Genomic DNA, 12,915 nt, shown 5'->3' on the forward strand with positions numbered 1-12,915 from the left:
CAACTCTCTTCATGAGCCTAGAAGTGTCAGAAACGCAACCAAATGTGTGATGAGTGGGAATGAAACATGTTGGAAAGATTTTAGACTGCCGAAGGACTTGGTGCCTCAATCTTATGAGATTCTTATTCATCCTGATCTTGAACGATTTGATTTTCGTGGCTGGTCGTGTGTGGAGGTGGTTGTCAATACAAGCGTTAACTACATTGTCATGCATACCAAAGATCTCAATATCACCATAAATGATATACGCTATAAAATTTACTCAGGTCAGTAAATTTGTTTCAGAAGATACTTTTCGAAGCAAAAATTTAACCAATCTTGCCGACATAATTTTTTTAATAAAAACATTCCTTTCAAAAATTGGTAAATCAAAATTTTTAAACAGAAAAGATAGAAGTTGAGAGGCACTTTATCATTGAGAAATGGGAGCTATTGGTCATTAAACTGTCTTCTCATCTTCTGAGACATTCTGCCGTCCTAATCAATATATCCTTTGAAGGAATACTCAACGAAGTTGCACAGGGATTTTTTCAAAGTTCCTACAAAACAAATGATACCAAAAGGTTTATTGAAATGTTTATACTTCAAATCAATCACAGCGCTCATCAAACATATTGTTTTCAATAGAAAAAGTTGTTGTTTTTTTATATTATAATTTTTTATATTTTTGTTTGTATCGTTGAAGAGAAAAATTGATTTAAGTGCCAATGACGATACAATGTTGATTTAAAAAACAAAATTGTAAAGATTTAATTAACTGTTAGTTGCCAAAAAATATTACAAAACTGTTCAAAACTATGAATTTAGCAAGAAAATTATTTTTTAAGTCATTAACAACCGTAATTGCACTTATTTCAAAGTTCAAAGCCAAGTAAAATAATTCAGCTAGATTTACATTTACAAAAATTTTAAACCCAATTCATTGAATCCTGACTTTTTCAACTTTGATAAATCAATTCTCGTTAAACTTAGATATTTAGCTGCAGCACAGATGGAACCAACTTACGCCAGAACTGTCTTCCCCTGCTTTGACGAGCCACAGATGAAAGCAGAGTTCAAGATGAACATTATCAGACCAAAGCATTACATTTCATTGTTCAACACTGAAAAAGTTTGTTATGTTCTGTTTGTTTACATTAGTGAATTGAGTTGAATGCACACTGCTGCTCCCAACCCATAAATCATATGTCATGATTGCTGCTGTGATGGATGTAGATGCAGTGGAGTTTGTTAAAAATTGTAGATTTTGTTGTTTTTAAGTAATGTCGTGAATAGTTATTTCTAAACCAAAAATAAAATTTTTGAAAAAGTTTGTATAAAAATTCAATTTATGAAATTGCTTTTCTTTTGCTTTTGTTCTTTTTGTACGCAATTTTTGTTATAAAATATTTATGGATAACAAGATTTCGTTCACTAATACAAAGATATCAGAAAAAGAAGTGTCTTCGAACGAAACGATGGACACTTTCCACACCTCCCCAAAAATGAGTACCTACTTGCTGGCGTTTCTTGTGTGTGACTATTCGTCGAAAGCCCTCCTCACTAAGAGCGGGACTCATGTGGGTTAAATTCGAATTGATTCACTTTCATTTCTTAACCTTATTAAACCTTTCAATGCTGGAAGGACACAACATTGATCATTATAAAAGTACGCAACCATATATACAGAATAACATATTGTAAATGCCTGTGCTTTTTAGAAAGCGGATTGTATGGCTATGGCTGTCATATACTCAGCGTATATGATGCGGTTGACAGCAAGTAATGGCAACCTACTGTCCACAATCTCTGCCAAGAAAAACCATCGACAACTACAACAAAGCGTTAAAAAAGTCGAAGGTCGTCAATGTTCTGAAAAGGATAAGGCACAAAAATCGGCAATTAGCATATTGCACTAACCGGTCTTTATCATATCATGTGCATGTGCCATTAAACTATTAAATCCATTTTTGATATATCGCCCCTTGCACACAACAGATTGTGAACTAACTTGTTTTTATTTGAAGCTGTAATTTTTTGAAGCTCTTTATTTAACAGTTAATTATGATGACGCCTCAAAACTTTCAACCATCAACTTTTTTTCAAACAAGTGTTGATGCGAAATATTTAAGTGAAATTATTGACGAAAGTTCGTGCCCGTGAATGTCGCTCTCGTTTTGAATAACGTTTTGAAAGATATTGTGTAGCAGATCTAGGACGCTAACAATTGTCCGCTAATATTCTATGTATATTGTTTGAACATTTTTTAAAATTAAAAAAGCGCTATAAGAATGCTGAACTGCAATAATATTTTTTTGCACATTAATCTAAAACTTTTCTAAATTCTGTCTGAATTAAGACACGGTGACTATACCATGTACATTTACGAGCAAGTGCTTTTTTCAACTTTCACATTTGCTCACATTATTCATTATTAAATTGTTGTTTTCCTCAGCCACTGTTGCTGGTATTTACCGGGATTCCATGGGAATCCTGAGGTGTACGATTATTTCTTGCTACTAGAAACTTTCTAAATGTGTGATCAGTACAGATTAGAGCTAACTTCTGCACTTTTGCAACACTTATCTTTCTAGGCGGTTCACCGAGATATTTTTGCAGGCCTTGCTGTACAGTTACCAATGCAATAACTAACTACTATTGGTATCACGCGCGTTTTTGTGTTCCACATATGTTAAACCTTGATCTCAAGGTCTTTATAACTGCTTGGTTTTTTAATTTCCTTTGTAGCAACACTTGTGTCAATGGAGACAGCAACATTGTTAAGGAGGCATTTTTGTTACTTCTATTAGATTTTGATTTTCTCATCATTGAGTGCGTTTTTAAGCTTGAACTTAGTCTAAGGTCTTGGTTGGTTTCCGAGGGCATGTATTTAGCCTTGATTTTTTTTTGCTTTTATGCAAAATGGAGTACTTTCTCTTTTCTTTTTTATGGCTAAAATAGTTTGGTATATTTATCAGATTATCCGATCATTGTTGTTTAGCATAATGGTTAAAAGTATAAAGGCAATGCAGAACATTAGAGGTGAGAGTAAATCTCCTTGGTATATATCTCTTTTAATGGCTATTTTACCAATTTTAATGCTTCTCCGGTGTAACAGAACTGCTGTTCAGTGTTCCACTTCTTCATTGCAAACTGGAGAAAATTTATGACAGTTTGACTAATTCTATAAATCTTCAGTGATTTTATGATCCAACTATGAGGAACTTTATCAAAGGCTTTGCTGTAGTCGATTCAAGCCAAACTAAAACTGTGTTTTCCTTCTTTTGCGTTTTCTTCTACTGCTTTGTCCATGAGGAGTTGATTTTAGCATCCATGTGCTGATCTCCTACATCCTTTTTGCTCTGGCGCTAGGAGGTGGTTGTCATTCAGATGAAATGCAATCTTTCAGAAATCAATGCAGTTAGTAACTTGTACATAGTTGAGAGACAAGTAATCGGTCGGTAGTTTTTAATGTTCTTTTGAATCATTACCTTTTGAGAACAGATATATTTCTTCGTCGGTGAACCAGTCTGGTAGATTATCTGAATATTTGCTAGCTTCACTCATTTCTCTAGCCAGTTTTGCTTGCAAAAAATCAGAGCTCTAAATCCAAAAGTTTTTAACCTTGTCCGGTCTAGGTGCTTTCTAGTTAAGGAGGTTTATAATAATCTTTATTACCTCCTCTACTTAAAAATCATATTCCATTTTTGAGACTAAATATTTGAGTAGTGGTTGGTTTCCAGTTTGATTCAATAAGAATCGTTGTTATGTTGTTAGTATTTTCTTTGTTTTGATGATAATGATAAAACCGTTTTGTGAATCTCCTTAGTCTCCTTATTATTATCATTATTTTTTTATTATTATTACTCAACAAAAATGTTATTCTAATTATTTTTTAAACATTAACATCAAATTGTTTTTCTTATTTAAGGTTACATTGTATGCTCCGGAAAATATAATAAATCATGTTGATGTTGCTCTTGATACTGCTGTGAAGCTTATTGACTTCTATGAAATTTATTTAGGAGTCAAGTACCCTCTCTCGAAACTTGGTAGGTTAAAATTTGATGTTTAAAATTGTTGATTGAAAATTATTTCGCATTTATTAACATAGCAAACTTATTCAACTGAAATGCATGCTGAGATGTTATCACAAAATTTAAAATAAAACAAACATACTTTTTGTTGCCTATGTTAAAGTAATCCACTAAAAAATTGAAAGTTTTCTTGGTTTATAAAATTACTTTCAAAATTTCATGAGAAGAAAAAAATTCAGAAGTTCAAAAATATTTTTAAAGTTCATTTCAATATTCACTATTTATTTCGACAAACAACATTTTGAACGTGTTTATTCATTTTAATAAAAGCTTCAAATTGTCAAAAACACTCGCCATTTTTTTTTCTGGAACCAAAAAAGTAAAGATACTATCGCGCCATTCATCTGCGATGTTTTTTTTATTTTTTTTTTGTTTATTTAGAGTTTTGATTATATCTACACTTATGGAAACAAAAATTTATTATAGGTGCAAACTAAGAGCTTAAAATATGTACATATGTGTGTATTGTGTATGTATATGTATAATTTGCATCACGCATAATATATACAAATATAATATTATCACTAACAATAATCATGTGAAGAAAAAATCACAAAAAAATTTTTTGCTGAAATATTTTTTACGAATTTATCATGGGTTTGGAAAGAGTTAAAATGTTATGTCATTGTCATATACAGCGATTTTGCTTGTGTGTCGAGCTCTACAAGTTATTTCAGTTTGACATTTGGGAAGGCTACAAAAATTAGTAAAAATGATTAGCCGGGACTTTTTGAATTTTTAAGAAAAAATTAGCTTCTTATTTTAATCATTGGTAAAGTAAATGCAATTTTATAGAACAATAAAATGAAATTAAAGATGACGTTTATGATAATAAAAATAGGTTTGTGAAATTATCAAAATTTTAAAAAGAATGTGTCGGAAGAAAACTAAATTTTGTAAGTCAAGGGTTGTATGATGTTCCTGCCCCTTTGACAACTTTCTTATCTCACGCTTTTATTAACGTATTACAAACAACTGGCAGACATTGCATCCTTATCTGGTTTGGATAATGGTAATACAATTGGCTGGGGTTTGATGTTTTACGATCCGATGTTCCTGCATTTTGATCATGTAAAACATGGGGAATATGAAAAACAGCTTTTGACGCAGTCGTTGGCTCGAGAGTTGATTTTTCAGGTTAGACAATGGACAGTTTTCAAATTTATTTTATGATAATTAAAAAAAAATTATAAAATACTGTTTTAACTGCCGGAATGATCAAATTGCGCTATATCATTTGTTATCTTAATTATTTACTATCTTTGCTATATTTGTAATCTTTGGATTGTAAACCATAGAGGACTGTGAAAAATAGTGAATAAATGCTAAAAGTCTAAGCTATATATAGGTCCTGTGTAATCAGGTTTCTAGTCAGGTTTCCAGCAGAGAAAGCAAAGTCGTAAGTGTGATTTATGTAATTACATGGATTAGTTTGTTATTTCTACTACTGTTGGTTTACAAATGAACGTTCAACAAAGTTTGCGTTTAAAGCAGTTGTGGTCATCTCTCAGAAATCTTGAACCTACGAAATAAGAAACACTTGACGATCGTTGGAAGCTGGAAATATAGAGATCTTTGAAGTTATAACATTATGATAGGCGACGTGATAGCTCAAATGGTTAAAGGCGCCTGGTTTTGCTATTGCAATGACTAGGTTTGAATACAATGAAATCCTCGCCTATCATATGCAATGTGTATGATGCGTGGTTTGCAGATGTATTCATATACGCTGTGTGTGTTTGTCGTTGAAACCTCTGAAGCAAACTCAAAAGAGAAGGATTAACCTTTAACTTTTAGTGTTGGTAGTTACGAGAGTCGAGGGCTACAACAATATTTTAAAAAAGTGCCTTTGTTACTGAAGTGTCATTTCAAACACATTACTTGACATTTAAAATAGTAAGCCAGTCAAACGTTTACATTTTCGAATTGGACACTTTGTTAGGTATTGCCACTAAAGTTTACAACATTATTAATCATGAGTAACTTTTTTTTTAAATTAAACGCACACCTGTTAATATTTGGAATCAAAAACAAAACTTAGAATGACTTGTATATATTTGAGGTGAGCTTAGAAAAAATAGTTTTGAATTTTTATAGTTTCTATGGGATTCTTATGAATTATTTTTGAGGGTGGGGATCTCATAAAACGTTTTTAATAACAAGAATTTGGAAAAGAAACAGCAATGGTTTAAAAAATTGAGAGTAATTAATTTGTTACCTTTAGTGTAAATTTATTTATTAATTTATTTTCTCTGTTTGTTGTTTCCAGCCTAAGAGGCAAAAATGACCTGCCACTATACGATTCCATCTCTCCCAATCTCTTTTAGTGTTATTCTAGTTCTTCAAGTAGTTTTCCCGTGTATTGACAGCCCAGTTCCTTCCAAATCTCGACACTTTTTCTATTTTTCTTAGGTCTGCCCTTTAATCTTTTTCTCTCTGGTTAATTCCTACAAAATTTTCCAACTGTTTTAAACTTTTCCATTTTTATTATATAGCCCGCCCAGTTTATTCTTTCCTTCCTTATAACATCACCAATATTCGTTTGTCCTGCTCTTATCCTTATCTCAGGACTTGTGATAAGATCCCTGTAGCAAACTCGCCTGATTCTTTCTAGCTACAAGCTCACGCAGTTATCCAACCTCTCTTTCAACGCCCACGACTCAGCCCCATATATCAAAACCAGGACCACCATAGCGTTCTGAGCTGTTAGGTTGACCCTTAATTCAATGCCATGTATTTTGAAAATCTTGAAAATCTGAAAATCTCTGAAATACTCCTGTTACAGCTTTTTTTCAATTCCTCTTCTACTTCATTTGCATTGTTAATATGACTTCATAAATTGATCTGTTTCTAATTTTTTTCTATTCACTTTCAACTTTGGCTACAAGTGATTGGCAATATTTTTGTTTTTTGTGTTTTTGAAGTTTATATTCATACTTAATTTTACACTTTCTCGTTGTAAAACGTCGGTTAGCTCCACAACCCTCAGAACACTTCAACATTCGCTATGTGTCGTTTGCATATTCTTCATCCTGCCTCTCTATCACGGCCATGTTTTCCCGAGATCCTCGAGTTTTTTAGTCTTTTCAGTATATAGTCCAAAATGATGTTGAATAAAGTCGCCAATAAAATGCAATCTTGTCTAAAACCTTGTTTATCTAGAACTACTCCGATTCTTTCTCTTTCAATCTTATATTAACCATAATCGTACTATATATATTTTTGATCAAACTTTTGATGAAGGCAATATTTCTTGAGGATTTCCAATGTTTTTTTTCTCCAGATAGAATCATAGGCTTAGGCAAAGTTTCTGAAACATATGTAAACTTTTTTATTGAACTCTATGTTTTTTCTATCATTTGTTTTCACACGAATATCTGATCAGAGCATCATCTAACTTTTCGTTTTAGTTTTTTTTAAAAAAAGACCTTCTCTGAGGTAACTGATACGATTTACAATTTTTTTGTGAACACCTTTTTCGGTTCTGAGCAGGCTTATTCTTTCTGACTTGCTGTATATTTTTCTATCCTTTTTGGTAGATAGGAAATATTGTTGCTTTTTTCAGTCCTCTGAGATAATCTTTTTTCTCTCAATACCGCGTTTATTACCTTGTGAAGTCAGTTAATAGTGCCTGTTTTTCTGTTTTGCTAAAATTCTGCAATTATATTCTTTGTGTTTTGTTCTTCCTTGGATTAATCACCGTTTTTACCTCCCTCACATTGATGTTATCTGTCATCTTTTTTGTTTTGAATTTTTCCACACACGCTTATACGCGATTTATGAATATTAATGTGTGTGTGGTTAGCTCGTTTTCATATTATCAAAAATTATTTGCGTTTTGGCAACCACTAGTGAAGGAGATTTTAAAATTGTATGTGCTTTGAAAAAAGCATTAAAAGACTAAAATTTTATATACTACATTGAATATTGTGCATGTTAAAGTACGCACGTTTTTTATATGAGTGTTTGTATTTATCCGTTTTTACCGATACCAAGATATTGGGTTGCGATTTAACTGTTACCGTCGTTTCGATAATTCGCAAAAGTATCAGCAATTTCCAGACACCAGTGCTGATCTTTTTCTCTTTTCCTATAAAATACCGATAGGTTGGTACTGCATTTCTTTTTAGTGCTCGACCACAACAAGTAGATTGAAATGGCCATTATTATTATTATTATTATTATTATTATTATTATTATTATTATTATTATTATTATTATTATTATTATTATTACTTTTAGAACATTTATAAAGCGCCAATTAAATCAATATCTCACAGACGCTATTACATTCATATAAAATTCACAATTACAAAATAACAGCAATAAGTCAATGAATCCACAGAAACAAAATCACCAACAATAATAGAACCTGGTAAATAAATTTCAATCCCAATAGCTACAACTTGGAATAAGCTGTTTTCTATATAAATTCATTCATACTAATAATCATTCACTAAATAATAGAATCAGTTAGAAACATTCACCAAAATAAACAACATTAACCTGCCACATTAAAAGGTGAATCAAACATCTAGACTGAAATGATATACATATTGAAGTCACAAAAACATAGCAAAACCAATAAAAATTCTATAATGTGAAAAAATAAGATTTCAGTAATTTTTTAAACGAAAGTAAACTTAAACCAAGATTTTTCAAATAAGATGGCAAACTGTTCCACGCAGTAGGACCACAAACAGAAAAATTATTTCTCCAATCCTTAGCTTGGTAGTTTTATTCAGTTACATCTTGGAGATGCGCGAAATAGTGAATTTGGCAGAAGGCCAAAGACTAAAAAACCTACTACTTTGAAAAAAAATTCTTAAAATAAAAACAAGCTAATTAAAAAAGGCAATTTACGTAAATCCACTTATTTATTGAGATAATATTTAACTTCTTGTTTGAATTTAGATGTTCCAACAACTATAATGTAAAAAAATAAATTTCTTGCCAATAATATTTAAAAATTATTGTTTTAGAATCCAAAAAAGTAATAGTTTTAACGAAAGTAGCATTATTTGGCTATTTGGCCTATAATGGTTAAAGCTGAATACAGATGTCAAATTTTCGCCAAATTTTCGATAAGGCCGAACTTTCGGTGCGTCTCTAGTTAAAATATAAAAAAAAATTGTGAAAGATAGAAAGCACATGAATATTAACGATATTTTTATTTTAGTTTAGTACACAAGTGCTTATGTTATTAAGATTCAGTGACAATTAAAGTCACAAACTTCGTCATCGAACATTTTTTGCTCTGAGAAAGAATTCAAAGAGGTTTTATATGAAATATCATCATTACCATAACCTTTTTTACACTGAAATATTGCACAAAATAGAAAACATGTTGGCATAAACGTATCAAAAATTACATTAATAAACTAAATGGCACAACAAATTTAATTTGTTTCGCATCTTAAGAAATGGAGGAGATAAAGAAGTGACCTTCTAAATATATCTAACGTAACTCTTGGCTCCAAACAAATAAAAAGTGGTGAGTTTGAAACTTAAGAAACGCTTCTGCACCGGTTTTTCTTGATGGTCCATTCTGAGGAATTAACGATCTATTTTAGAATTATAAATAGTTTTGATTGAACTGTAATAAATATAAAAAATTTTTATTAAATTCTGTAGAGTATTCTTGAGAAAAAAATTTGTTTTTGACTAGTAACTTTTAATTTCCTTGTTTTCTTCATGGTACTTTAAATAAAATATAAGAATTTTTATTTCATTTTTTTAGTGGTTTGGCAACTTAGTGACCATGAAATGGTGGGATGACTTTTGGGTGTATAAATCTTTTGGAATGTTTCTACAATACGTTGGGGCAGATCACCTCCTTCCAGGCCATCAGATGGTAAGTTGATAATAACTCCTCCATTCCATAACGACTCTTCGAGGGCCACGATTAAAGTTTAAATTTTTTAAACTTTCAAAAAGGATTGATGGTTGGTTACGGATTATTATCCATTATTTTAATGATTCATATGTAGCCAATTATCGGAAAAAATATTAGAAATGGAAATAATTTTTTTTTCTAGAGGGAGAGGCTTTTTAGTAGAACAACGCTTCAATCTCTGTCGACGGCTAATTCACGCGTGCTTTCTGTTCCCGTTGAAAATCCCAATCAACTTCCGGAATTATTTGATCACGTCAAGTATTGCAAAGTGTGTTTTGATATTCATAACTGATTCTTGCTTGAGAATTTTAAAATTATGAATTATCACGAGTTTACAAAGTTGCAATTAGTAAATTGTTCAATTTCTAAGTGAAAAAATTATATGTTGAAAATATGAACAAAACCCCTTGTACCATTTTGGCGATTTTATTACAATACATCACCTCATAAAAAAAGACATAAATCAACATATGAAAAAACACATAGCTTACTATTATTTATTGATATTTTAGAAACAATTTTAAGAAAATAACTTTATTTATGGTTGCTCTGAAAAGCAAATGATAAAACGCCACTAACTGTGGTTTCGATGTTATCGTCTACAAAATGTTGTTGACTTTTAATAGCAGAAACAATTTTAAAACAGAACAAACTCTGGTTAAACGTAGTTAAATCAAATTTAGACAATTTCAACTCTTAACACGAATTAAGTTTTTTGGTTAAATTTATTTAAATTTTGATCATATTTGCTCAAAAAGTTTATTTATTGAACAGTCTAAAATCATAATAATAAAATGAATCTAAGTTACTGCACATTGCAACTGATCATAAAACAACAATTGATATGAACCAGGGTGCCTCAATCATTCAAATGCTAGAAAGTGTTATCGGACCTGAAATATTCCAAAAAGCTGTAAAAAATTTTTTAACCGAACACGAGTTCAAGAGTGCCAAAAGTAGCGATTTGTGGGAATCGTTCACTAAGGAGGTCAGTTATAACAGCCATTTAATTATATTTTTCATTGAGTTTGTCCACTGCTTTTGCTCATTAGTCCAGTGGCTCTCTCAACATCGACGTGAAAGAAATGATGGATACGTGGACTCAGCAGATGGGGTTCCCTCTAGTCAGCATAAGCAGGAACGGCCGGCAGGTGACATGTCGCCAGGAGAGGTATGTCGTCGTTGACCACTCAAAGACTGGTGATGTTAACATAGAAGTTTCCAAATTCAAGTTGGTGACGATGACAATTGCAACATTTCAACGAACTTCAAAATGTAATGTAAATTAAAGATTTTTTGCGTCAGTATTTTTCATAATTTAAAAAATAAATGATCAAATACTATCAATGCAAACATCGTCCAACAGCTACACCTGGTACATCCCACTCACCTACATAACCGACAAAAACTTGACACCTCATTCAGTCGTCATTTTCAAGAACAAAACAAGTAAGTTTTGGTGGTGAAGAAGTTGACGACGACGATGATGATTATGGCGATGAGGGGATAAAATTATCAAAGATGATAATGATGGTTATAAATGATGGCGCGATCATAATGGTGAAATTGGCCTTACATTGATAAATGCTAATTAATTTTATTTACTAGTAATGATGTATTTACTTTTTTATTCAGTGACCTTTCAATTGCCACGAAACGTTAATTGGCTGAAAGTGAATACCAAAATGCCAGGTATGTTGGCCTGGTGCTGCACTTAAACACGGATGTTATACTAATCTTTTAATACATATCTATTAAAAAAAAATTTTATTCAATAAATATTATTTCCCATTACCAATATTTTGTAATTATTTTTAAATTACAAAATCTAAACCTCAATATACTTTTCAAGGTTTCTACCGAGTCAACTATGATATGAACGGCTGGTCTGGAATCATCAACCAGCTCAAGTCAAACCATAAGGTTACATTATTTTTTGCTTGAAGGCATTGAAGGGATGATAACAACGAAGAAGACAATTAAGATAGCAATGATAATGTTAATTGTGTCGGCAAAAATATAATGAAAATGTTGACTGTGACTTTCCAGAACCTCGAGAATAGATATTTTCATTTCCGGAGTGTTTCGTCTTTTTTGCAAGACGAGTAGACAGGCTGAATTTAAATTTATTGAGAAAATGATTGCTGTCGACTGATATGATGAGGATCTATTGCAAAACATTTAGTTTTTAGGTCTGTTTGAAATAATGGAATATTTGAAATAAAGTTTTAAATGTTGATGGCAATAACTGAACCATCTTCCTCCGCGCAGGTCTTCTCGTCCATAGAAAGAAGCAGTTTGATCTCGGATGCTTTCACCCTTGCCAGGTTTTGCGTTGATATTTTTTAACAATGTCTTTTTCATTTTTTGTGTTTATCTAACGTTCATATTATTTAACTTCTAGAAGCATTAACAAGCACACAGTCTATGCTGAAATAAAAGAGTGAATTAACGCATCGCATTACACACACAGAAACACCACACAGACACACCCCACACACAAACACCACACAGAACACCCCACACACAAACACCACACACACACACACACACACACACACACACTCAAACACACTGAATGTGATAGGCTTTTATTTTGAATCCAATCACGCGTCTTCAACAATTACATTATCTTGCCGCCCAAAAAAATGATGTTAAAATTTTCTACCATTTTTGTACTCATTTGAACATGTTTATTTTTTGCCAATGCTCTTTCAATTAATTAAATCAAATCAGAAAAGTATCTAAATATCCATCTAATCAAGAAAGTTAAGATAACTCCTTAGTTCTTAGGTGCATGCTTTATTATAATTTATACACAGTTCAGGTCACTTGAAATTGACAAAGGTCCTTGAACTTTGTTTGTATATGGAAAAAGAAGATGACTACACGCCATGGTCGATGATGCTGAATGGCATCAGTTCATTCTTCGATCTATTTTCA

General features: G+C 31.7%; 1 protein-coding gene across 1 annotated transcript; it reads left to right on the top strand.

The window, feature by feature from the left end:
- Nucleotides 1-49: 49 nt before the first annotated feature.
- Nucleotides 50-11,158, top strand: HELRODRAFT_84960 (hypothetical protein; the record flags this gene model as incomplete). The annotated part of the gene is made up of 9 exons (XM_009025638.1): nt 50-266; nt 386-563; nt 973-1,111; nt 1,425-1,559; nt 3,911-4,031; nt 5,059-5,213; nt 9,817-9,930; nt 10,115-10,240; nt 10,826-11,158. The coding sequence occupies 9 exons, from the start codon at nt 50-52 to the stop codon at nt 11,156-11,158; spliced, it is 1,518 nt and encodes a 505-aa protein (XP_009023886.1).
- Between the last annotated feature and the right edge of the window lie 1,757 nt (nt 11,159-12,915).

This window comes from Helobdella robusta, assembly GCF_000326865.2.
Source record: "Helobdella robusta unplaced genomic scaffold HELROscaffold_43, whole genome shotgun sequence".
Taxonomy (NCBI): domain Eukaryota; kingdom Metazoa; phylum Annelida; class Clitellata; order Rhynchobdellida; family Glossiphoniidae; genus Helobdella; species Helobdella robusta.